Genomic DNA, 27,717 nt, shown 5'->3' with positions numbered 1-27,717 from the left:
TATTCTTGATGCATTTGTGGGAAGAGATAAGCTCCATGTCCTCATACTCCACCATCTTGGAAATTCCCCACTTACACCCTTGCCATTTATCCTCTTTCTTCATCTACTGAAAAAAAAAATTATCTTATATATAATAAGATATAAAAAGGAATACAAGAAAACCCTTGTATTCCTTTTTATTAATTGCACTTATCTTTCAAAATAAATGTCTCAACAATATTTTAATTTCACACATCATTTTGAGTTCTTCTGACATTTTTAGCAGCCCCATTTTCCATATCCTCCCAGATATTTCTATCTGTCCTTGCAGACTGACTTAGAGAGCCCTCTACTGGCCTGATGCTGTGTCAAAAAACATTTTCTTCAGCTTGCATCTATACATTACTTTTATATGCTTTTGGTACTTTAATAATTGTATAATTCAAGTAAAACCTTTATTCAGAATAATAAAGTTATAAGGAGAAACTGCATGGTTCTACTAAAATACCATTATCAAAGTAAATTATATTATTTAAGTAGTATAGAAATACCATTTTCAAATGACTGTACACTATTGATACCAAAGAGCTTTGCTATCATGTGACAGAACTTATATATGGAGCCACATAGTAACAAGGTATTTGTTTTATATATTAGTAACTGAAGTATAATAAATAAGTGGTAATCTCTATGTTAAATGACTCTGCTTCAAATAAGTCTTAAATAGTTATTTGGTCTTTAATATTTTCTGATCTTGGGAGTTCCCATCGTGTCTCAGCAGAAACGAACCTGACTAGTATCCATGAGGAGGTAGGTTTGATCCCTGGCCTTGCTCAGTGGTTTGGGGATCTGACATTGCTGGGAGCTATGGTGTGGGTTACAGACATAGCTTGAATCCCGAGTTGCTGTGGCATAGGCCGACTTGACCCCTAGCCTGAGGAGAGGTTCCCATACCCAGGGAAACCCCCTCAGTGGGGAGATCATCTGGGAAATAAAAGGAGCTTCGGATGCTTAAAGGAGAGAGCAAAAATTGGTCTGTGACAGGCAGAACAGAGTGAGACCTACAAAGATGGTCTGTGCTGCAGCCCTATGCATTACTCTTAGGAGAAATATATATTAAAACCATATGGAGAAAATAAGAAAAATCTCAAACCAACAACCTAACTTTACAAAATAAGGAACTAGAAAAAAAAGAACAAACTAAACCCAAAGCTGTCAGAAGGAAGGGAAAAAATAAAGACTAGAGCAGAGATAAATGAAATAGAGAACAGAAAAACAGTAGAGAAAATTAATGAAACCTGAAGCTGGTATGGTGAAAAGAATAAAATTAGCAAACTATCAGGTAGATGAACTAAACAAAAAGAAGACTCAAATTACTAAAATCAGAAATTAAAGTGGAGATAATAACTATCAATTCCATTGAAAAAAAGGATTATAAGAGAGTAGTATGAACAACTAACAGTCATGTCAATAAACTGGATAAACTAGATGAAATGGAAAAGTTCCTAATAATCTACCAACAGTAAATCATGAAGAAACAGCAAATCTGAGTAGAGAGCCTTATCAGTAGAGTAAAGAGATGGATCCAAATTAAAAAACTCCAGTCAAAGAAGAGACCTAGCCCTCAACCTGAGTACTTCACTGGTGAATTCTACCAAACATTTAAAGAAGAACTAACACCTACCTCTCTCAAACTTCTCCAAACACTAGAAGAGGAGGGGAACATTTCCTAACTCATTCTGAGGCCAGCATATTCAGATACTAAAGACAAAAGACACTACAAGAAAACTTATAGACCAACAGATCAACACATAGCTTTTGACACTGTTTTAAAAATATTCATTGAAATATTAGCAAACTGAATTTATAGCAGTGTACTAAAAGGATTATTTATTCTCCATGAGTAAGTGGGATTTATTCCCGGGATGCGAGGATGGCTTAACTTAAAAAAATCAATGTAATACACCACAAAAACAGAAGGAAAAAAAAATCATTTCAATTGAAGACTCAAAAAAAGGCGTATAAAAAAACTCAACATGCTTTTATGAATAAAAACACTCAAAAAGCTAAACAGAAGGAAACTACTCAACATAACAAAAGGTACAAGGAAAAAACCCATAGCAAACATATTCAGTGATGAAAGTCTGAGACCCATTTCCTCCAAGATTAAGAAAAAGGATTCCCACCTCTATCACTTCTATCAACAGAGTACTGGGGGTTCTACCTACAGCAATTTGGCAAGAAAAAAAAATTAAAAGCATCCAAATTGAAAAGGAAGATGTAAGATTATTACTGTTTGCAATATGATCTTATGTGTAGAAAACCCTAAAATTCCACACACACACACACTCAAACTGTTAGAGATAATGAATGGATTCAGCAATGTATCAGGATACAAAGTCAATATACAAAATTTAGATGCACTTCTATACACTAATAATGAATGATGTGATGAGGAAATTATGAAAACAATTTTATTTACCATAGTATTAAAAAGAATAAAATATTTAGGATGTAACTTACCCAAAGAAGTGTAAGAACTATACAGTGAAAAGTACAGAACATTATTGAAAGAAACTGGAGATGACACAAACATATGGAAATATATCCTATGTTCATGGACTGAAAAACTGAACATTATTAAGATGTCAATACTACCCAATGTGATCTACAGATTTAAATGCAATCCCTACCAAAATCCTAATAATATTTTTTGCATAAATAGAAAAACCCATACTAAAATTCATATAGAATCTAAAGAGGCTTCAAATAACCAAGATGATCTTAAAAAAGGAGGACAAGGCTAGAAGACACACACTATGTGACTTCAAAACTTAATACAAAGCTACATAATCAAAACTGTGTGGTACTGGCATAAAGAGAGATACATACAGACCAATTGAATAGAATACAGAGCCCAGAAATAAATTCTCACTTATATGGTCAAATGACTTTTTTTTTTTTTTTTTTTTTTGTCTTTTCTAGGGCCACACCCACAGCATATGGAGGTTCCCAGGCTAGGGGTGTATTTGGAGCTGTAGCCACAGGCCAATACCAGAGCCACAGCAACAGGGGATCCAAGCCGCGTACGCAACCTACACCACAGCTCACAGCAACACCAGATCCTCAACCCACCAAGCGAGGCCAGGGATCAAACCTGCAACCTCATGGTTCCTAGTTGGATTCATTAACCACTAGCCATGATGGGAACTCCTGGTCAAATGATATTTGACAAAGTATAAAGACCATTCAATGGCGAAAAGACAGTCTTTTCAAAAACTAATGCGGTGAAAATTGGATATTCCTATGCAAAAGAATGAAGTTGGACCTCTGCTTAAGTGGATCTAAGAACTAAGACCTAAATGTAAGCCCTAAAACTATAAAACTCTTAAAAGAAAATGACAAAAGCTTCATGGCATTGGCTTTGACAATGATTTCTTGGATATGATACAAAAGACATAGGCAACACAAGAAAAATTATACAAATTGGACTTAATGAAAAATTTTAAATCTTGTCCATAAAAAGAAAATATCAACAGAGAAAGAAGGCAACATAGAATGAGAAAAAATATTTGCAAATCATATATCTGGCAAAGGATTAATATCCAGAATACATAGAGAATTTCTATAAACTCAATAAAGAACAAAAAGCTCCATTCAAAAATGCTCAAAAGATGTAGACATTTCTCCAAGGAAGATATACAAATAGGCAATAAGCACATGAAGATGTTCAACATCATTAGTCATTAGGAAAACTCTGATGAAAATGACAGTGAGATACCACATCGTATTCATTAAGATAGCTACTATCAAAAAACAGAAAATAACAAGTGTTGAAACAATGTGGAAAAACTTGAGCACTTGTACCCTGTTGGTGGGAATGCAAAATTATATCGCCACTGTGGGTAAACAATGCGGTACTTCATCAAAAGTTAAAAAACAGAATTATCACATGACTCAGCAATTCCATTTCTGGGTATATACTCAAAAGAACTGAAAGCAGGGTCTCAAGGAGATATGTGCATACCCATGTTCAAAGAAATAATATGAAAATGTTCATAACAGCATTATTCATTATAGCCAAAATGTGGAAGCAACCCAAGCGTCCACTAAAAGATGAGTGGAAAAGCAAAATGTGGTATACATACAATATAATACTATTCAGCCTTAAAAAGGCAGGAAATTCTGACACATGCGACAACATGGATACATCCTGAGGATATTATGCTAAGTGAAACATGCCAGTAACAAAAAAGACAAATACTGTATAAATCCACTTAATATAGATACCTGGAGTAATAAAAATTATAGAGACAGAAAGTTACTGGAAGTTGTCAGGGGTCAGGGATTTGAATGGGTAGTTACTATTTAACGGGTATAGAGTTTCACCTGTGTAAGACTATACATATAATAGTCTCAAACTGGAAATAATCCAAATTTTGACAAATAGAGACAGGTTGAATAAATTATGCTGTATCCATAAAATGGGAAATCAAGCACCTGTAAAAGCAAAGGAAAGGGATGCTGCCTATATGATGATATGAAAATAACCACTGTATTTTATGTAACTGTCTATAATATAAAGAAAAAAGGCAAGGTTAAAATATTGTACATATTTTGATACTTTCTGTGATGGTAAGGGGATTTGTACCTGATAGTGATATGTATCAACTCAGGAAGGCTATGCTAGAAACTGATAACAGGAGTTCCTGTTTGTGTGTGGGGAAAGGATGTGAACTGGACAGATGCAAAACAGCACTTGGACATCTTCTAATATACATAAATATGAACCATGTGAACGGATTATTAATTCAAAAACATGTCCTAATCTTACAAGCTAATTTATACGAATAAAACAACAACTACTAAATCCTCTGTAATCTTACCTGCAAACCAGTCACATAAGAATCCTCACAATTTACATAATGTCCTAACATGGCATGTTGTGCTCGTAATTCATTATCCCTTATTCTTTCATGCAGGTGGGTAATTTGTTGCTTCTGCCTGCAAAATATAAATTGAGGTCACATTACAAAAAATATACTTTTTTAGGTCACAGTTAACAGAAGAACTTTCAGTATTCTAATTGGGCATAAGAGTTAATGTATAACCAATCTTAAAATTCATGAAAGGGGATTTTTAAAAACTACAGTACCATAAGATACGTGAAACACAGAAAAAGTTTATACTGCAGAGTTCTTTTAATACTTTATAGAACATCATCTTTTGTAGAATACACTCTTCTTAAAGACTGTAATGGAATCATGATTTGCTTTCTTTCTTTTTGTTGCCTAATAAATATTTCATCCTCAGTCTGGAATGCCTTAAACTTTAAAATCATTATTTCCATTAATTCAAATTCTGTCCAAAACTTAATACCAATTAAAGCTTCTAAGAATCTCATTTTCAGGAGTAAAAGGTATTTTTGTAATTATCATCTAGCCCATTTGCTATTCTATGCCTACATCTTGTCTACAACATCCAAGGTAGGTTGCATGGTCTACACATAAACATCATCAATGGTGGAGAACTCACTTGGTGGCAGATTTGCATCTTTAGATAGCTCCGACATTTCTTTCTTTCTTTCTTTTTTAAAATGGCCACACCTGTAGCATATGGAAGTTCCCAGCCAAGGGACTGAATCTGAGCTGCAGCTGTGACCTATGCCGCAGATGTGGCAGAATCCTTTAACCCACTCTGCTGTGCCAGGGATCAAACCTGTACCTCCACAGTGACCCAAGCTGCTACAGTTGGATTCTTAACCCATCACAGCCAGAACTCCCTGATGTTTCATTTTACTACTTTTTTTCTCTTTAGGGACACACCCACAGCATGTGGAAGTTCCTAGGCAAGGGGTAGAATCAGTTGTAGCTGACAGCTTAAGCCACAGCCACAGCAATGCAGGATCTGAGCCACATCTGCAATCTACACCACAGCTCATGGCAACACTGGATCCTTAACCCACTGAGCAAGGCCAGGGATCGAACCCTCATTGTCATGGATGCTAATCAGATTCATTTCCATTCCACAACAGGAACTCCCTGACATTTCACTTTCAAATAACCTTGTATTGGAGTTCCCGTCATGGTGCAGTGGTTAACAAATCTGACTAGGAACCATGAGGCTGTGGGTTTGATCTCTGGCCTCGCTGAGTGGGTTAAGGATCCGGTGTTGCCGTGAGCTGTGGTGTAGGTCGGCGGCTACAACTCCAATTAGAACCCTAGCCTGGGAACCTCCCTATGCCACAGGAAGCAGCCCTAGAAAAAAAGGCAAAAAGACAAAAATAAAAATAAATAACCTCGTATTGAAACCAAACACACTAAAGCTCAATTATTTCCTCAGCAGCTCACAGCTTACTTTGATCAAGTTATTTAACTTTTGTGAATATGTGTCCTTATACATTTGAAAACTACTACGTGCCAGGCAATAAGCTAAGAACTTTATATGTATTACCACTTATCTTCAAAAATTCAATAACAGGTCCTCATAGTAAGATTATTAGAGAGAGCTTTTAAGGAATAATAAGGATATATGTGGGTAAACGAATAGCTCAATGTTTTCCAAAATCACTTACAAAATTACTTTTGGAGCAAAGTTAAGACTATATCAGAGTTTCTATTCTATTCAGAGCTGTTTTGTTTTTTTAGATATGCCATTCTTCAAGAAAATCCACATAGAAAATATCAGATAAGAAACATATAACTTAGGAAAGATCAGTCACACGGTACTTTTTTTTTTTTTTTTTTTTTTTATAAGGGCTGCACATGTGACATATGGAAGTTCCTGTGCTAGGGGTCGAGATGGAGCTGCATCTGTGACCTACACCACAGCTCATGGCAATGCCAGATCCTTAACCCACTGAGCTAGGCCAAGGATAGAACCCGCATCCTCATGAATACTACTTGGGTTCATTACCACTGAGCCACAACGGGAACTCCCACATGGTATTGCACAAATAAGGTAAAGCTTTACAAAAAAACCCCAAAAAAACAAAAAAAACAAAACACTAAACTTCTTCTTCCTGCCAAAATGGAGTAACAGGAACCAGTTTTGCCCTTTCACCTAACACAATCACAAAATAGAACAAAATATAGGTAGTAAATACTCAAGATGCTGGACAAAAGGCAATTAGTAACAGTGACTTCTAAGAGGTGGACAACAAATTATGAGTCCTATGAATGTTAGAGATTACTGCTTTTATCCTCTACACAGGGAAAATAACACTTCTGAGTTGAAAAGACATAGCTGGGAATCTGGAGAAATCAAGACTGTACAGTGAAGCTACCTTGGCGTATTCAGTTTAGTACTAATTAATGAATGCATGAAGGAGCCATTTAAAGTGTGTGTATGTGCGTGTGTGTGGGTGGGGGAATATATCAGCCAGAAAGATTAGAAGGAACAGTGCATGAGGCTCATGTGAGACCTGGAATTGTGCCTGTTCCCAAATGCCAGAGTGGAAAACTTTATCATTTTTATAAGGCATCATTTAGCAGCAACTTTCAACTGAGGGTGATTTTGGGCCCAGAACAAAGCTTGGGAATACAGAAATATGTAACATTCAAAACAAGCTAAAATCATAATGCCTGGAATCTGATCCAAAATAACTAGGCATGCAAAGAAGCAGGAAAATATAACCCATAATAAGAAGGAAAAACTAATCCACTGAAAGTGAGCTAGAACTGATACAGATGACAAAATTATAGTGAAGGACCCTAAATCAATTATTATACCTGTTTTCACGTGTTCAAGAAACTAGATGAAAGAATATGTTAAGTAGAGTCACAGAAGAGAAATGTTACCCAGAATGGGATTAGGTCAGATTAGAATTTGCAGAAGAAAAGATTAGTGAATTTAACAACATATCAATAGAAAAGATCCAAAAAGAAACAGAAAAAAAAAAAAAAAAGATAAACGAATGGAAAAAACTCACAAACCAACCAACCTTGGAGAATCAGTGAGCTGTGAGACTTCTTTAAAGGGTTAAATATATGTGTAATTAGAATCCCCAAACGAAAGGAGAATGGAGAGGGGCATAAAAAAGTATCTGTAGAAAACTGGCCAAATTTTTTCCAAATCTGATGAGAACTATACACCCACAGATCCAAGAGGACCAAAGAACCCCAAGCACAAGTAACATGAAGCAAACTAAACCAAGGAACATCTTAACCAAATGGCTTAAAATCAGCAATAAAGAGAAAAATCTTAAAAGTAGTCAGAGAAAAAGATAAATGCATCCAGGGAGACAAAGGTAAAGAGGACAATAGATTTTTCATATGAAATAATGCAAAAAAGATGAGTGAAGAACTTTAAAATTTTCTAATTAAAAAGCCAGCAATCTTGAATTTTTTACCCACAGTAAGTTAAAACAAAATAAAGAAAACTGACAACTATATTTTACCTAAGGAAAATATCAAAGACAGAGGAAAAACAGACTTTTCTGGAAACTTAAAAGCTGAAAAAATTCATCACCAGTAGACTTCGACTTAAAGATATGATAAAGGAACACCTTCAACAAAAGAAAAGAGATACCAGAGAGCACCATAAGTGATAAATGTATGGGAAAATTCATGAGTTTTTTTAAATTATTATTTAAAATCTCTTTAAAAGACAATAGACCAAGTAAAGCAAAAAAATAAATAAAAAAAATTTTAAAAAAGGATAAATGGGGTTTATAATGTTTGTAGAAATAAAATTCATGTATGACAAAACAGTTCATAGGCTGGGAGAAGGAAAACAGAAGTATATTTTTTTTTCTTTCTTTTTCCTTTTTTTTTTTTTTTTTAATGGCCACACCTGGGGTACATGGAGGTTCCCAGGCGAGGGGTTGAATCAGAGCTGTGGCTGCCAGCCTGCACCACAGCCACAGCAACAGGGATTCTGAGCCGCATCTGTGACCCACACCACAGCCGGCGGCTATGTTGGAACCTTAACTGAGTGAGGCCAGGGATCAAACCCATATCCTTGCAGACACCATGTCAGGTTCTTAACCCACTGAGCCACAACAAGAACTCCAGAAGTATATTTTTGTAAGATTCTTACATTATACATGAAGGACTACAATAATGTAATATTACTGGAAGTAGACTGTTACACTTTAAAGATGCATAAGCTCTAAAGCAATCACTATAGTAACTCAAACGAAGATTAACAGCTAATAAACCAACAAAGGAGATGAAATTAAAAAAAAAATTGAACAAATTTAAGAGAAGGCAAAGTAAAACAAAGAACAAGTGGACAATTAGAAAACAAACAGAAAGATGGTAGATTTAAACTCAACCATGTCAAAACACACAAAATATAAATGGTCTAAATACCCAAAATTAAAAGGGAGACAGGACAGAAAATTTTAAGACCTGACTACATGCTACTTACAAGAAAACCACTCCACACATGCTGCAGTTTGGCAAATCCTATTTCTAAAACCTTTTGGTCTAGAAGATTTATGATTGCTGACTATATTTCCTTTTTTTTTTTTTTTTTTTGTCTTTTGTCCTTTTAGGGCTGCACTGCAGCACATGGAGGTTCCCAGGCTAGGGGTCAAATCGGAGCTGTTGCTGCTGGCCTATGCCAGAGCTATACAATGCCATATCCGAGCCACATCTGCAACCTACACCACAGCTCACAGCAATGCGGGATCCTTAACCCACTGAGAGAGGCCAGGTATCAAACCCGCAAACTCATGGTTCCTAGTCAGATTCATTTCTGCTGTGCCATGGCGGGTACTCCCTATAATTTCTTTTTTTAATTGATACATACCTGACATACATTATATTAGTTTCAGGTGTACAACATAATGGTTTAATATTTATATATATTGTGAAATGATCACCACAATAAGTCATCTGATAGTGTTTCTTGAATGTTTTTAGTTTATGCAAGTTTTCCATTTCTTTAATGTTAAAGAAACAGAGTTAGTGTTGGTATTCCTTAAAAACTATTCATTTTCTTCTATGTTTCAGGTTTACTGACATAAGTTTTCAACAATGATTTAAAATCTCTACCTCTATTTATTTATTTATTTTTTAAATTTTATTTATTTATTTTTTGTGTGTGTGTCTTTTTGTCTTTTGTTGTTGTTGTTGTTGCTATTCCTTGGGCCGCTCCCGCGGCATATGGAGGTTCCCAGGCTAGGGGTTGAATCGGAGCTGTAGCCACCAGCCTACGCCAGAGCCACAGCAACGCAGGATCCGAGCCGCGTCTGCAACCTACACCACAGCTCACGGCAACGCCGGATCGTTAACCCACTGAGCAAGGGCAGGGACCGAACCCACAACCTCATGGTTCCTAGTCAGATTCGTTAACCACTGCGCCACGACGGCAACTCCTCTACCTCTATTTATATCACTTTTCATTTCTAAAATTTTCATTTGAGCTTTTCCCTTTTTTCTGACTAATAGAATTAGAGATTTATCTATTTGTTTAATTTCTGCTCTTTTCATTATTTCCTTTATTCTCTTTTATGTTTACTCTTCTTTTCCAAGCCTTCTTGAATTAAACATTTAATTTAAATCATTGTTTTTTCCTCCCTTCTTTCCCCTTCCCTTCCTTCATTAATAAAATAAAAAGACATGAGAAATGATGATATAGTCTTACATATATATAAGACTAAGTATATAGGTATATAGTCCTGGTAGGAATGGAAAGAGAATGAAGTAGAATAAATATCTGAAGAAGAAATAATGACAAAGAATATTCCCAAACTGATGAAAGATATCAAACTGGAATCAAGAAGTGCTTCAATCCCCAAGAATACAAATTGAAATACAATGAAAACTGTATATAGGCACATTATGGTGACACCACTGAAAACAAACTGATTAAAAGAGAAATTATTAAATCAGCAAAACACTAAATGGTGCATTCAGTCTAGCATCAATAAGACTTATGGATGACTTGAAGAGAAACCAGAAACAATGGAATAATATCTTTTTTTGCTGAAAAAAAGTAACTGCCAATGTGACATTCTATATCAATCAAAAATACCTTCCAAAAACAATAGACAAGATGTGGAAACAATCTAAATGTCCACTAATGAGTGAATGGCTAAAGAAAATGCCATTTATATATGTGCATGTATACACACATATATGTGTGTATGTGTATATGTTTGTGTGTGTGTGTGTATAAAATGCTACACAGAAGGGACTATTAGTCTTAAAATGGAAGGAAATCCTTAAAATATATGCTACAATATGAGTGAACCTTGAGGACATTACACCAGGTGGAATAAGCCAGTCATAAAAGGACAAACACTGCATGATTCCACTTTCATGAGCTATTAATGGGGTTCATAGGACATGCTGCCCCAAAATATGGCACCTTGGCATACTGAATGTTTTAAGCTGAAGGAGTATGAGAAAACAGCAGGTCATAAATCCTCAGGTATGCTCTCCCTATACCCACAGGAAAGGAGCATCCTTATCTCCAAAGAAAAAGGAGATACACTAAAGAACAAGTTTGCTCAGTTTTTTCCAGTTTACAACACTTACCTCATATTCCTTAATCTATCATACTCCTCCATGACTGTCCACTCTTTATCAAATTTAGCATGAAATACTCAGGTCTATTACTTTAGGTTTTCATTTCCTTATGAAGGCCCCAGGTCACATAAAATTGTATTAAGGAAATTTGTATACTTTTCTCCTGTTAATCGGTCTTGTCAGTTTAATTTCCAGATCTAGTAACGGACACTAAACGGTGGAAGAAAATCTTTTCCTCCCTTACAGTATCTGAATTAGTCAAGCTTACAGAAGCAAAGAGAGAAAAATGGTGGTTTCCATGGGCTGGAGTAAGGAGGGAAATAGGGAGTTATTGTTGAATGGATATAGAGTCTCAGTCATGAAAGATGAGAAAGTCTGATCTACTGTAAAAATTTAGTGTCCAAATAGTTAACAATACTGTACTGTATCTGATTTATTAAGAGGGCAGATTTCATGTTATGGGATCTTTTTTTTTTTCTTGTTTTATTATTTAATTTTTTTCCACTGTACAGCATGGGGACCAAGTTCCCCTTACATGTATACATTTTTTCCCCCCACCCTTTGTTCTGTTGCAATATAAGTATCAAGACATAGTTCTCAATGCTACTTAGCAGGATCTCCTTGTAAATCCATTCCAAGTTGTATCCAATAACCTCAAGCTCCCCAACACTCCCACTTCCTCCCTCCCCCTCCCGGACAGCCACAAATCTATTCTCCAAGTCCATGATTTTCTTTTCTGTGGAAAGGTTCGTTTGTGCTATATATTAGATTCCAGTAATAAGTGAAATCATATGGTATTTGTCTTTGTCTTTCTGGCTCATTTCACTCAGTATGAGAGTCTCTAGTTTCATCCATGTTGCTGCAAATGGCATTATGTCATTCTTTTTTATGGCTGAGTAGTATTCCATTATGTATATGTACCACATCTTCCAAATCCAATCATCTGTCAATGGACAATTGGATGGTTCCATGTCTTGGCTATTGTGAACAGTGCTGCAATGAACATGCGGGTGCATGTGTCTCTTTTAAGTAGAGTTTTGTCTGGATATATGCCCAAGAGTGGGATTGTGGGGTCATATGGAAGTTCTATGTATACGTTTCTAAGGTATCTCCAAACTGTTCTCCATAGTGGCTGTACCAGTTTACATTCCCACCAGCCAGTGCAAGAGGGTTCCCTTTTTTCCACAACCCCTCCAGCACTTGTTATTTGTGGACTTACTAATGATGGCCATTCTGACGGGTGTGAGGTGGTATCTCATGGTAGTTTTGATTTGCATTTCTCTAATAATCAGTGATGTTGAGAACTTTTTCATGTGCTTGTTGGCCATCTGTATATCTTCCTTGGAGAACAGTCTATTCAGGTCTTTTGCCCATTTTTCCATTGGGTTGTTGGCTTTTTTGCTGTTGGGTTGTATAAGTTGCTTATATTTTCTAGAGATTAAGCCCTTGTCCGTTTGAAGCTATTTTCTCCCATTCTGTAAGTTGTCTTTTTGTTTTCTTTTTTGTTTCCTTTGCTGTGCAAAAGCTTTTCAGTTTGATTAGGTCCCATGGGTTTATTTTTGTTCTTATTTCTGTTGCTTTGCGAGACTGAGGTTGATGCCAGAGAGTGTTTTGCCTATGTTCTCTTCTAGGAGTTTGATGGTGTCCTGTCATATATTTAAGTCTTTCAGCCATTTTGAGTTTATTTTTGTGCATGGTGTGAGGGTGTGTTCTAATTTCATTGCTTTGCATGCAGCTGTCCAGGTTTCCCAGCAATGCTTGCTGAATAATAGATTTTCTTTTTCCCATTTTATGTCCTTGCCTCCCTTGTCAAAGATTAATTGGCCATGGGTGTCAGGGTTTATTTCCGGATTCTCTATTCTGTTCCATTGGTCTGTCTGTCTGTTTTGATACCAGTACCACACTGTTTTGTTGACTGTGGCTTTGTAATATTGCTTTAAATCTGGGAGAGTTGTGCCTCCTGCTTGGTTTTTGTTTCTCAGGATTGCTTTGGCAATTCTGGGTCTTTTGTGGTTCCATATAAATTTTTGGATTGTTTGTTCCAGTTCTGTGAAAAATGTTATGGGTAATTTGATAGGGATTGTATTGAATCTGTAGATTGCTTTGGTAGTAGCATGGCCATTTTTACAATATTGATTTTTCCAATCCATGAACATGGAATATCTTTCCATTTCTTTACATCTTCTTTAATTTCTTTGATATAAGCATATAAGTCCTTTACCTCCTTGGTCAGGTGTATTCCGAGGTATTTGATTTTTTGAGGTGCAATTTTAAAAGGTATTGTCTCTGCATTCCTTTTCTAACATTTCACTGTTGTTATACAGAAATGCGACTGATTTCTGAATGTTAATCTTATATCCTGCTACTTTGCTGAATTTATTAATCAGTTCAAGCAGTTTTTGGGTTGAGTCCTTAGGGTTTTCTGTATATAGTATCATGTTGTCTGAATTCAGTGACAGTTTGATCTCTTCTCTTCCTATTTGGATGCCTTTTACTTCTTTGTCTAATTGCTGTGGCTAGGACTTCCAAAACTATGTTGAAGAGCAGTGGTGAGAGTGGGCATCCCTGTCTTGTTCCAGATTTGAGTGAGAAGGCTTTCAGTTTTTCTCCATTGAGTATTATATTTGCTGTGGGTTTATCATAAATGGCTTTGATTATGTTCAGGAATGTTCCCTCTATACCCACTTTGGCAAGAGTTTTGATCATGAATGGATGTTGGACTTTATCAAATGCTTTTTCTGCATCTATTGAGATGATCATATGGTTTTTGACTTTTGTTAATGTGGTGTATGACATTGATTGATTTGCGTATGATGAACCATCCTTGTGAACCTGGGATGAACCCAACCTGGTCATGGTGTATAATTTTTTTGATATGTTGTTGGATTCGGTTGGCTAAGATTTTGTTGAGAATTTTTGCATCTATATTCATCAAAGATATTGGCTGATCGTTTTCTTTTTTGGTAGTATCTTTGTCTGGTTTTGGAATGAGGGTGATGGTGGCCTCATAGAATGTCTTTGGAAGTGTTCTTCTTCAACCTTTTGAAAAAGTTTATGGAGGATGGGCACCAGATCCTCTTTATATATTTGGTAGAATTCACCTGTGAAGCCATCTGGTCCTGGACTTTTATTTGTAGGGAGTGTTTTTATGACCTCTTCAATTTCATTTCTAGTGATGGGTCTGTTCAGTTGGTCTGTTTCTACTTGATTCAGTTTTGGCAAGCTGTAAGATTCTAGAAAATTGTCCATTTCTTCCAGATTATCAAATTAGTTGGCATATAGTTGTTCATAGTACTCTCATGTTTTTTGTTTGTTTGTTTGTTTTGTATTTCTGCAGTATCCATTGTGATTTCTCCTTTTTCATTTCTAATTTTGTTTATTTGGGTTCTTTCTCTCCTCTTCTTAGTGAGTCTAGCCAGGGGTTTGTCAATTTTGTTTACCTTTTCAAAGAACCAGCTCTTGGTTTTATTAATTTTCTCTATTGTTTTTTGAATCCCTATTTTATTGATTTCCTCTTTGATCTTTATAATTTCCTTCCTTCTGCTGACTTTAGGTCTTTTTTGTTCTTTTTTTTCTAATTCATTTAGGTGGAGGGTTAAGTTGTCAATTTGAGATCTTTCTTCTTTTTTGAGGAAGGCCTGTATCGCTATAAATTTCCCTCTGAGCACTGCTTTTGTTGCATCCCATAGATTTTGAGAGGTTGTGTCTTCATTATCATTTGTTTCAAGGTATTTTTTAATTTCCTTCTTGATTTCCTCATTGACCCATTGGTTTTTTAGTAGCATGTTGTTTAGTCTCCATGTAGTAGGTTTTTTGTCTTTCCTTTTCCCATGGTTGATTTCTAGTTTCATACCATTGTGATCAGAGAAGATACTTGAAATAATTTCTATACTTTTAAATTTGTTGAGGTTAGCTTTATGTCCCAATACATGGTTGATTCTTGAGAATGTGCACTTGAGAAGAATGTGTATTCTGATTTTTTTGGATGTAGTGTCCTGAAGGTGTCAATTAAGTCTAACTTTTCTATTGTTTCCTTTAGGATCTCTGTTGCTTTATTGGTTTTCTGTCTAGAGGATCTGTCCATTGGTGTGAGTGGGGTATTAAAGTCTCCTACTATGATTGTATTCCCATCAATTTCTCCTTTTATGTCTGTTAATATTTGTTGTGTGTATCTGGGTGCTCCTGTATTTTGGGCATATATGTTGATGATAGTAATATCCTCTTCTTGGATGGATCCCTTAATCATTAAATAACGTCCTTCTTTGTCTTTCTTTATGTCTTTTGTCTTAAAGTCTGTTTTGTCTGATATGAGTATTGCAACTCCTGCTTTGCTGTCATGTCTATTGGCATGAAATATTTTTTCCTACCCCTTCACTTTCTATCTATATGTGTCCTTTGTCCTAAGGTGAATTTCTTGTAGGCAGCAGATTGAAGGTTTTTGCTTTTTTATCCACTCAGCCACTCTGTGTCTTTTGATTGGAGCATTCAGTCCATTGACATTTAAGGTGATAACTGAGAGATGATTATTTATTGCCATTTTAAACCTCTTGTTACAGTTGATTCTATGGTTCTCCATTCTGCCTTTTTTTGGTTGGATGGTCTCTGATTATTTTCTGCTTGAGTGTTGTTGTTTTTTTTCATTTTTTTGCAAATGCAATGTTTGGTTTTGGTTTGTGAGTGCCCTGTTTTTTAAGTATGCTTACCCCTTCCTATAATCGTGTGTTTTAGCCTGATGGTCCTTCATTACTATACTAAAATTAAGAAGAGAAACAAACAAACAAAAAAAATTTTTTTAACAGTCTATTAATTTCCTTACTTCCCTTGCCCACATTTTATGATTTTGATGACTCTTTTTTTCTTTTTAATTTTATTTTCTTTTAAACATGTTCATGATTAAATCTGTATGCCAGCTTATTTGAGTGACTGCTCTCTGATTGTGGTTTCCTCAATCATCCTTTCTTTTTCGTTTAGAGAAGCCCTTTCAATATTTCTTTTAGCCTGGGTTTTGTATTGCTGTATTCTTTTAGCTTTTGTTTGTTGGAAAAAATTTTATTTCCCCTTCTATTTTAAATGATATTCTTGCTGGATAGAGTATTCTAGGTTGCATATTTTTTCCTTTTAGCACTTTAAATATCTCTTGCCATTCCCTCCTGGCCTGTAGAGTTTCTGTAGAGAAATCAGCTGATAACCTTATGGGGGTTCCCTTATAGGTAACATTTTGCTTTTCTCTTGCTGCCTTTAGGGTCCTCTCTTTATCATTAACTTTTGCCGTTTTTATTATAATGTGTCTTGGTGTGGGTCTATTTGGGTTCAACTTGTTTGGGACCCTCTGTGCTTCCTGTATCTTGAACTCAGTATCCTTTAGATTTGGGAAGTTTCTTCAAATATATTTTGTGATAATTTCTTCAAATATATTTTGTTATGGGATCTTTATACCACAAATTTCAGGGGGCGAAAAAAGGGAAAGCTGGAGCTGCTTCTAGGGATGTTTCTTCTGCCTGAGACAGAAAGTAGGATCCTGACCAGGATGGGGACTTTCACTTGCATAACAAGAGAGGCATCAGGAAGAATACCTCAAAACATGGCCTTTGAAAATTGGAAAAAACGACAGTTAAAATATTAGAAGTCAAGGAGCTGCTAAAACAACTATGCTACCAAACCTAGCTAGAAATGCAGTGATCTTGTACCTCACTCAGGAAACAATAATATGCACAAATCAGTCTCTAGTTGAAGCAAAAATGTGTATCTGTTACTTTCTGAGAAGGTTCCTTGCCTTTTCTAATTAAATTTGGTCTTTGAGAATAGTTTCCCTTGAGAGTTTTGAAAATCATTAATGGCTTTTAAAACCATTACAGATTATCACCAAATAAATTATGCTCAGTGGCCATCTTGAATAATTTATCAGAGATGGTTATCAAGGAGACATTCTTCATGCATTACCAAAGAGAGAAAGACTAGAATAAAAGAACAGATGACCAAAAGTGTAGCATATGAAGAGGAAAACCAGTGAAATTTTAATTTTCCATACATTTTCTTTTTCCCCAAACCGTTTCCAAAAGAATGCACATAAAAGGAAAAACCCATTACCATGTGAAAACATACCCCCCTCTATTTCATTAGCTTATATTTTCAAACTACTTCTAGTACTATAAATAAGGGATAAAACACAGTTTTAAAGAATCTGTTTCCTTACCTTTACCCTACACAATTGACATTAATTAATTTTGGGCAAATACAAAATATGGCTCTGGGCTTTAGTTTTGAAATGTACTTCTGAAGATATTTTCTTGGTATTTTTAAATTATGAAAAGAGATTAATTTTTCTTGGACTAGTCAGAATTTTCAATTTATCCACAGGTGGGCCTATCAAACAAAGCCAAGTGTATAGTTTGAAAATACTCCCAAAGTATACTAAAATGATAGCTTTTGCATTTATAGGTAGAACTTAAAAGAGACTAGAGGTTTGGTTCCAGACCACCAAAATAAAGCCAGTCACATAAATTTTTTGGTTTCCCAGTGCATTTATAAGTTATATTTATATTAGACTGTAGTCTATAAAGTGAGTAATAGTGTATGTCTAAAAATGTACATACGTTAATTAAAAATACTTTTGTAAAATTTTTTTAATTGTAATCAATTGTTATTTCTCCAATATATTTTTTTTCTACTGTACAGCATGGTGACCCAGTTACACACACATGTATACATTATTTTTTCTCACATTATCATGCTCCATACTAAGAAAAATAGTTTTAGCTAAAAAATGCTAGCTATCATCTGAGGCTTCATTGATGTATATATTTCTCATTTAATTACATGTGGAAGTAAAATCGTATTACAATTTTACTAGGTAAATTTTTATAATCAATGGTGAATTATTTGGTTTATTGCAGATTTTTTTTAATTGAATTCACATTAAATGTCCTTCTAATTCATCTGCTTTATAAGCTAGGACTTATGATCTTAATTTTTAAAGACCTATGTGTACATATCATGGTTGCTAAAAGTTATTAAAATTCCAACCTCAAAGATAAAATCAATTAACATATGAGATTTTGTGCATGGCAATTTGTAGTCCATCTTTTACTTTGAGATGGACCCCATAATGCAAGAGCCATATTTATTTATTTTTTTAAATTTTTTATTATAGTTGATTTACAATGCTCTGTCAATTTCTGCTGCATAGCAAAGTGACCCAGCCATACATCCATATACATTCTTTTTTTTTCACATACTTATTTTCCATCACAACTGTTGAAATAAGATTTGAATATTTTTAATCAGCTTATCTGATTATTTAAATACAGTTTTAACAGTGTTTTTCTAACTTATTTTGGTTCTGTATACCCAGGTATAAAGTATTATAAAAATCATTTTCTAAACCTATTTTGTTTCAAAGTCAACTACCATATTGCATGAAATTCAATTCTAACACTAAACAACTTAGGTTAGCATGAGACTCCACAGCTTTAAGGGCAGGGTCCCCAAAAAGAAAGCCTCACTTCAGATGCCAGACTGAGATGGGATCCCTAACTCACACTTCTAACCAACTAGCTACCAATCTGGGGAGTTCCCAGAGTTTTTAACATACCATTTCATGTGCTATAATAAAATCACTGCCCACGTGATTGAATTCAATCTCCAGCCTCCTCCTCTCCCTGCAGGCTGAGCTGGCTCAAAGTTCCAACCCAATCCTCTGATCACAAGGTTAGTCTCTCTGGTGAACAGCCCCCATCCTGAAGCTGCTCCCTAGGGTCCAAGCACTACCTCGTTAGGATAAATGCAGGTGTGTTCCAGGGGCTTGTGAAGAAAAAGGCAATCCAAAGATTTAGAATCTCCTTCTCAAGGACCAAGAACACTGGCTAGTCAGAATCTTTATTATTGAACAAAATCTTACAGTTTGTACATACTCTATTGTAAACTGCAATTAATGAAAAAATGAGAATACTCCTTTACACTGACAATATCGTTTACTAATAGCATTAACTCAGCTGTCACCACAGAAGGGTTCTTCTCTAGATCAGGCTTAAAAGCACTAACTTAACCCCTATATCTTACATTATATGCACCAACTTAACCCCTATATCTTATATTCAGTGGTAAAAGCTATAAAATTTCAAAGAGGAAACCATTACAAGACCTCCCACTAGTATCAGTAATAGCATAGGTTAACCAACAACCTTAACCTCTTTTTCATTAAAATGAGGCTATTTCCTCTGCCTGAACATTTGGTGAGTACCTATTATGAGTAGTGAAATGTACATGAAACAGTTATTTCTGTGAAGGAGCAAAGAGTCTACTGAGGAAAGACATGCATGCAAACATAACTATTATACATACAAAACATATGTGTGGTTACTATTTGCTGATGGCCACTATTCATCAGACTGTATTAGGGTTTTTTACATACATTTATTCATTTATTCCTCTTGCTATAAACTAGGTGAGAGAGGAGAGTTGCCTAAAACAGGGAGCTTCAAAAAAACCTCATTTTTATTTATGTGGTGAAACTCTTGTACTCAGGCAGTTGAGCAGATCAATATGCAGAAGGTCAAATACCTTATTCAGAATCACTGAAACAGTTAGTGTCAAATATAAAGAATTAGAAATCAGGCTTCCTTCTTTCTTCTGAGCTGTTTTTGGAATTAACCTATATGCTTTTTCTCTTGAGATGGGGCACATTTAGCAATAGTTTTTATAGTAGTTATTTTTCCTTAACATTTGATCTGCTTTGACCTAATTATTCAAAATCTACAAAAGCTATATGCATTTTAAAGAAACAAAAAAATCCATTTTTTTCTCATGCAATTGTGAACACAGAGGAGTGATTTTGTGCCAGTTCTGAGCCTAAGCTCCAAGAGAACGTATATGCTTCATTTTCTCTTTGAACTTAATCCAGCCGCTGTATGAATAAAACTTAGCTAGAATACTGGAGGATAACAAACCACATGGAGGAAAAAAAACCATCCAGTGAGGCTAGCCTAGACCAGCCAACTCCTACCTGATAACTGTAGCTACCATGGGTCCAATAAATGAGAATAGATGAAGAACTGGCCAACTGAGCAACCTGAATGATTTTGGGTTATTTCCTTAGTATCTTTCTACAACATATAAAACTGACAAATATATATTTTTGATAGATTATATCAATAATTTTCTCCATTCTCACTGCCATAGGCTGAATGTTTGAACCCCCCTCCCTCCAAATTCATACCTTAAATCCTAATGCCCAATGTGATGGTATTAGGAGGTAGGGGCTGTGGGGAGGTGATTAGGTCATGAGGGCAGAGTCCTCATGAATGGGATTTGTGCCATTACAAAAAAGGCTCCAGGGAGCTCCCTTGCTCCTTCCACCATGTGAGGTTACAGCAAAAGGATGGCCATGGAACCAGGAAGTTGGCTCTCACCAGATAATGAATGTGCCAGTGCCTTGATCTTATAATTCCCAGCCTACAGATGTAGGATAAATAAATTTTTGTTGTCTCTAAGTTACCCAGCCTATGGCATTTGGTTATAGCAGCCCAAGTGGATCAAGACATCTATTAACTTATACCCAACAGAATAGAATAGTAATGCTTAAAAAATAATAAAAGCCAATTGATCCTGATTGTTTCAGGGAAAGTATTCATATTAATAAGTCTGAATTTTGGTCTGTTTAAAAACAGTATTAATTTCAAGTATGTTCGGTGAATTAAATTATAAATGTTCAAAATATGTATCCAAATGGGTCTATAATTATTCATATATAAAATTCACTTGTACTAGAAATATCTAATATTTTAAAATAACTTTTTCATAAAATCAACTAAAACTATCTTCAATCATTTATCAAGTATGGAAGTATCCACCTCTAAGCACATGCTGTGTGCCAGGCTGTGTTCAAGAGAACACAACGGAAAATAAAGAAGTCCAGGTGTCTACATGTTAGTTTATATTCCAGCATATCTTGATTAATAGTGGTAAGTTTCTACGCAAAATCTTTTGAAATTTCAACTATTAAATATAGTTAAAGGTTTGAGTTAGGATTTAATTTTAACACTAAAATATCTACTACTTTTAGCCCATATAAGCATATGAAAATAAGCAGTAATTGGCACTGATTAAGAAAAAAATGCCTCCTCACACTATTTCCCAATTAGCATGATATATAACATGTTTATCCCTAAAATATTACATAAATGATAGAGAACCAATATACATCATAAATAATATAATTAAGTAATATTCAGGGTTTTTGCTCAGAATAATCAGGAGATTAATTTCAAAATAATTTTTTTCAGAACTTTGGTATTCAAATAGGCAAACTTTTTGGAATGTCCCCACAAATTTCTAAAATTTTTATCTTTAAGTCATTAATTTTTTTTTTTTTTTTTGGCTGCCCCATGGCATATGGAACTCCCAGGCCAGGGATCAGATCCAAACCATAGTTTCAAACTAAGCCACAGCTGTGACCACATCAGATTCTTAACCCACTGTGCTTGGCCGGATATTGGTCCCAGTGCTCCCAAGATGCTGCTGATCCCATCATGCCACAGCAACAGCTCCTAAGTCATTAATTTTAAATATTCATGATTTTCATAAATTCTGTGCCTTCAGAACTAACATATATTAGTTAAAGGAAATTACTACTTTAAAGTAGCTTTCCAATTTGATAGTTTCCCAAGTGTAAAACACAAAGACACCAGCTTTAATAGTTAATTAGCACTGAAGCTAACTTGCTACATGTACAAAGAAGATAACGAGGAGTTCCCAAATAATGAGTTACTCTAATACAAATGGAAGGATGGAAGAAAACAGACAGACAGACAGACCAACCAAATGACTCTCAGTTCTGATAGTGGTTCTTAAAAGGCCTGGGGCTGACATGAGACATCCATGTATTTGTAAGGTTCTAATTCTTAAACTTTACCGTAGTGAATACAAAGATATCTGTTTTATTAACCTACCTTTCTACATGCCTGAAATACTTATTAGTAATAAAAAAAGGACTCACCGATCAATTACAATTTCTTTCTGCCTTAGTAGTCCTTCTTTGATTTTCAGCACTGATTCCCATTTACCGAAATCTTGATAGCCAGCAGGTGAATAACTTTGATGAGATGATCCAGTCAAAACCTATACAAACATGTTTACACTATTAGTATACACAAGGTGGCAAAGAATGTTTATAGCTCATCTAGTATTTCCCAATGATTTTCATTTAAAGTAGAGAATTCTCCATGTGATTTTTTTAGACCATCAGAAATCACACCTGCGAATACAACATAATTGAAGAATTTTAAGGAGATTCCAAAGAAAAATGTACAAATCTAATGAAGAATTGGTGACAATACAACATATTATAATAGTATATATAAGACTTTTGTTATCTTTTGGAAGGTTTCTGGAAATAAGAGTTTAATTATTGCCTAAGGAAGGAGTACAGTAAAAGAATGTACCATGGCTAGACTGTACAAACATTACCAGAAAGGTTTCCACAAGGGAATAAAAACAGTATATGTAGCATTCAGACTTCAAGTTGTCATGTATCATATTATCATTTAATTACATTAAAATTTCAAAAGCTAAAATATTTTCACAAAGTAGTAGATATATCTACAGGAAATGACTATTAAATAGCAGGTAATCTAGATGATTATTGGTCTCCAGTGTATGTTACATCATTCAGAAAAAAAAACTCTTTAGAATTTAAGAAAATTTTCAGATATTTAAAACAAATAACAACAAAAGCCAATATATCAGATGTCCTCAAACTTCTATCATGGACACAAAGACAAATTTTTAATACTGGTAGTAGCTGAACTGTGTCCCCTCAAAAAGATGTTATTTGTAATCTCATTACAAATGAGATTATGTAATCTCATTTGGAAATAGCAGACACAGTACCGAGTCGGTCGGGGTAGCTGGGGAACTCCACAGCTCCTCAGAGCCGGGTCCAAGTCTGCCAGGACAGCTGGTCGACCCGCGGCCCCTTGGACCCGGGACCAACTTGGCCGGGATAACTGGTCGATCCCACGTCAGCTCAAACCCGGGACGAGTCGGTCGGGACAGCTGGTCGACCCCACAGCTCCTCGGACTCGACTTTGTAGATATAGTCAAGTTAAGATGAAGTCATTAGGGTGGGCCCTAATCCTACATGACATGACTGGTATCTGACATTAAAAGGGGGGAAGGGATGGGATTAAGATGGTGGAACAGAAGGAATGGAGCTCAACTTCTCTCCTAAAAACAACAAAATTTACAACTAAATGCTGAGCAATCTTCAACCAAATGGACCAGAAACCTTCAAAAAGATATCCTACTCCAGAAGACAAACAGGAGGCCACATCAAGAGGTAGGAGGGGTGATTATGCCATATAAACAACCCCATACGTCCCAGGTGGGAAGCCCCACAGACTGGAAAGTTAACTGGTTCACAGAAACTCACCTACAGGAGTGAGAGTTCTGAGCCCCACATCAAACTCCCACATGTGGGAATCTGGCACTGGGAGAAAGATCCCCCAGAGCATCTGGCATTGAAGGCCAGTGGGGCTTGTGCACAGGAGCTCCACAGGACTGGGGGAAATGGAGACCCCATTCTTAAAAGGCACACACAGACTTTCACATGCACTGGGTCCCAGGGCAAAGCAAAGTCTCCATAGGAATCTGGGTCAAATCTGACCGCAGTTCTTGGAGGACCTCCTGGGAAAACAGGGGTGAATGTGGCTTGTTGTGGGGGAAGGACATTGGAAGCAAAGCTCTCAGGAGTATCCAGCAGCCCTTTGCCTTTCTCTGGAGGTGGCCATCTTGGGAAAATCTGGTCCCACCCATCAGCACTGAGAAGCCCCAGGCCAAACAACAATCTTTGAGTGGGATCACAGCCCCACCCATCAGTAAACAGGCTGCCTAAAGACCCCCTAGGCACACAGCCGCCTCTAATCCCATCCAGAGAAAAAGCCCCACCCACCAGAGGGACAGGAATCAGCTCCAACTACCAGTGTGCAGGCATCAGTCCCTCCCATTAGGAAGCACACAGCAAGCCCCCCTATACCAACTTCAGCTACAAGGGGGGCAGACACCAGGAGTAAGAGAGGCTACAACTCTATTATCTGTAAAAAGGTCACCATGCCAAAAACCTATAAAAATGAAAAGACAGAGAAGTATAAGTCAGGTGAGGGAGAAAGAAAAACCCCCAGAAAATCAGCTAAGTGATCAGGAGATTCTCAGCCTCTAGGAAAGACTTTAGACTGTTGATGCTGAAGATGATGCAAGACATTGGAAATAAACTGGAGGCAAAGATGGATAACTTACAGGAAACACTGACCAAAGAGATACAAGATATAAAACTTAAACAAGAAGAGATGCAAAATACAATAACTGAAATAAAAAATTCACTAGAAGCAGCTAACAGCAGAACACAGGAGGCAGAAGAAGGAATAAGTGAGCTGGAGGACAGATTAGTGGAAATTATGGATGCAGAACAGAAAAGAGAAAAAAGATTGAAAACAAATGAATAGAGTCTCAGAGAACACTGGGGCAACATTAAACGCACCAACATATGTATTATAGGAGTGCCAGAAGGAGAAGAGAAAGAGAAGGAGACAGAAAAAATATTCCAAGAGATAATAGTCAAAAAATTCCCTAACATGGGAAAGGAACCACTCACTCAAATCCAGGAAGCACAATGAGTATCATTTAAAATAAACCCACGGAGGAACACTCAAAGACACATATTAATCAAACTGACCAAATTAAATGATATTAAAAGGGGAAATCTGAACACAGACATGCACAAACGGAAGACTATGTAAAGAGAAAGAGAGAGAACACCAAGCCAAGATGAAAACACTTATTGGAGTGATGCATCTACAGGCAAAGGAACACAAGATTGCCAGAAAACCATTAGGAACTTGGCCTGGAACAGAGTTTTCTTCATAGCTCCCAGAAGGAACTAACTCTGCTGACACCTTGATTTTGGACTTCTAGCCTCCAGAACTGTGAGACAATAAATTTCTTGTTTTAAGCTATCCTGTTTATGTCCTTTGGTATGGCACCTCTAGGAAACTAACAATTGGTAAATCAAACAGGAATATGAATTCCTTGGCAAGCTAAGTGATGCTACATAAACACCAAAAAGCAACTTTAGGAGAATTCAAATATGCGGCAATATTTTTATCCTTTGTTTTCCAAAGATGCTATTGACAAGAACTATTCCTGAATAAACTACTAACTGGGTGACATTAACTAGTCCTAGATTAACCCTTTAAATTAAGATGACTGCAAGCAATATTAGGACAGGATGTTTCAGGCAGCAGGAAGCTAGCACAAGATGAATAGACTAAGAAGGGTAGAAACTAGATAATAATAAGTACATAACTTTATCAGACAGGCAGATATTTGGAGTGTGACACACAGGGTTATAGGTGCAGGTTAGTCAAAGATCCTATCTCTGAATTTCATTCTTTCTGTTGCCTAACATGCAGCTCAGGCAGATTCTGAGCCAATATGCACCAGTACAGATATATCAATTGTTGCAATACTTAAGTATTTCCCACTGTGGTTGATGACTAGCTGCCACCCAAACCCCCTAAATGTTGCCCACTACCCAGGCCACTCCTCAGAACTCTCCATCATCCAACAAAAAAGTTACTTCCTGGCATAAAAAGGGCTTCAGGACACTACCACGGCTTCCTTCCTAATTAGCTGGTTTCTGCACTAGTCAGCCCCTCAAAATTCTCCCATTTTTAGCACTGCCACCAACTTACATTTAGTTGGCAGAGCCAGAATTCAGACACTGGTAGTCCAAAAAAAGAGCACCATACTGTCACACTGTTTCTACTATGATCTAGTTGACTAAGGTATTTCAAATTTCATATTGTCACAAGAGCAGAGAAAAATATTTGAAAGTAATTGCTCTCAGAAGAGAAGATTCAGCATAAATAATAGGTGCTATTAAGAGAAAGTCTCAATTGCAATTAATGGCTATCAATTTAATGGGCAAGTCATTTCAAGAAAGTTATTTAGTTAAACTATAGCTCCAACAGGACTTCATCAAAACTAAGCAAGACAAAAGACTACAGCAATAATTCTAAAACTCAACATATATGTGGAATTTACCAGAATGATAATGGTGAACCATTGGCACCATAATGTATAATACTAAATATTTCATTTATTTGGAGACCAAAAGTGACTATATCTTACATACTGAGTTATGTATTAATATCCTGATAATGTTTTACAGACATTTAAAATATTAGCCTTTGTATATTGTTATCATGCCTAACAGAACACTTCTAAGGTAGCTTGATGGTCTATGGTCTCCTCATCCAAAAAATCTAAAAAAGATTCCTCCACTGCTAATTATTACAAATCGAGAATGACCAATACCATAATATTTTAAGCTATACTTTATCTTATATATCCTGTAGCTATTTCAATAAAATAAGAGCCTAGGCAACAGACGATACTCTCTCAAGAAAATATTAAGTATTCTATTCTTCTATAAGTCATCTGCTAAAATTTTTCCCCTAGCTAACATTCCTAAGGAAAAGCCCTTTCTTGTTTTATAAAACTCCATGGCATCTAGGAACAGAGGGACTAAACAGAAGGAAAACGTAGATCTGCAAGAGAAAAGCAAATGCCAACATCACTTGGTTTATAGCACTTGAACCACTGACAGGATGGAGCACTGAAGTATTTGCCAGATATGACCATGAATAAATACACATAAAATATGATAATTTATTCTTCTGATTTGTAGCTTCCTTGTTCTATACCCTTTAGAAAACAAATAAATAAAAAATTAAGCTATAAAATTGAGCAAATAGGAATAAAGGAAAGGAAGCCTTTCTCTGTAATTAAGATGTAAAAACAAAGAATTACCAAGTCATGGAGAAGAGACTTGTGGTTGCCTGATGGGAAGGGGAGGGAGTGGGAGGCATCGGGAGCTTGGCCTTATCAGACACAACCTAGAATAGATTTACAAGGAGATCCTGCTGAATAGCATTGAGAACTATGTCTAGATATTCATGTTGCAACAGAAGAAAGGGTGGGGGAAAAACTGTAATTGCAATGTATACATGTAAGGATAACCTGACCCCCTTGCTGTACAGTGGGAAAATAAAAAAAATTAAAAAAAAAAAAAAAAAAAAAAGAACTACCAAGTCAGCAGCATGGTAGTCTTCCTAATAAACTTCAACCCTGATCCATAAAAGTAATTTAAGAAGGAGAATGAATCCTGATACACAACAAAATTCTGCAGGTAGAGTTATACATA

At 35.9% G+C, this 27,717-nt stretch overlaps 1 protein-coding gene across 4 annotated transcripts in view; it reads right to left on the bottom strand.

The window, feature by feature from the left end:
• The window catches only part of CEP85L (centrosomal protein 85 like), a 163,338-nt gene that overhangs the window by 52,620 nt on the left and 83,001 nt on the right, over nt 1-27,717 (bottom strand). For 3 of the 4 annotated variants that reach the window (XM_003121248.6, XM_084958157.1, XM_084958159.1), the window contains exons 4-5: nt 22,453-22,574; nt 4,866-4,983 (exon numbers count right to left, since the gene is read on the bottom strand). In XM_003121248.6, coding sequence (XP_003121296.4) covers nt 4,866-4,983; nt 22,453-22,574 — 240 coding nt within the window. Of the gene's footprint in view, nt 1-1,077; nt 4,984-22,452; nt 22,575-27,717 lie in introns of all 4 variants that reach the window. The other variant, XR_014804810.1, reaches the window with a different exon arrangement.

Source organism: Sus scrofa, chromosome 1, assembly GCF_054392235.1.
Source record: "Sus scrofa isolate SSC_HxYL_T2T_F1_AM1 chromosome 1, Sscrofa_HxYL_maternal_Yorkshire_Landrace_v2.0, whole genome shotgun sequence".
Classification (NCBI taxonomy): domain Eukaryota; kingdom Metazoa; phylum Chordata; class Mammalia; order Artiodactyla; family Suidae; genus Sus; species Sus scrofa.
Note: the sequence above shows the minus strand (reverse complement) of the source record. Positions and strands in the feature narration are given on the sequence as shown.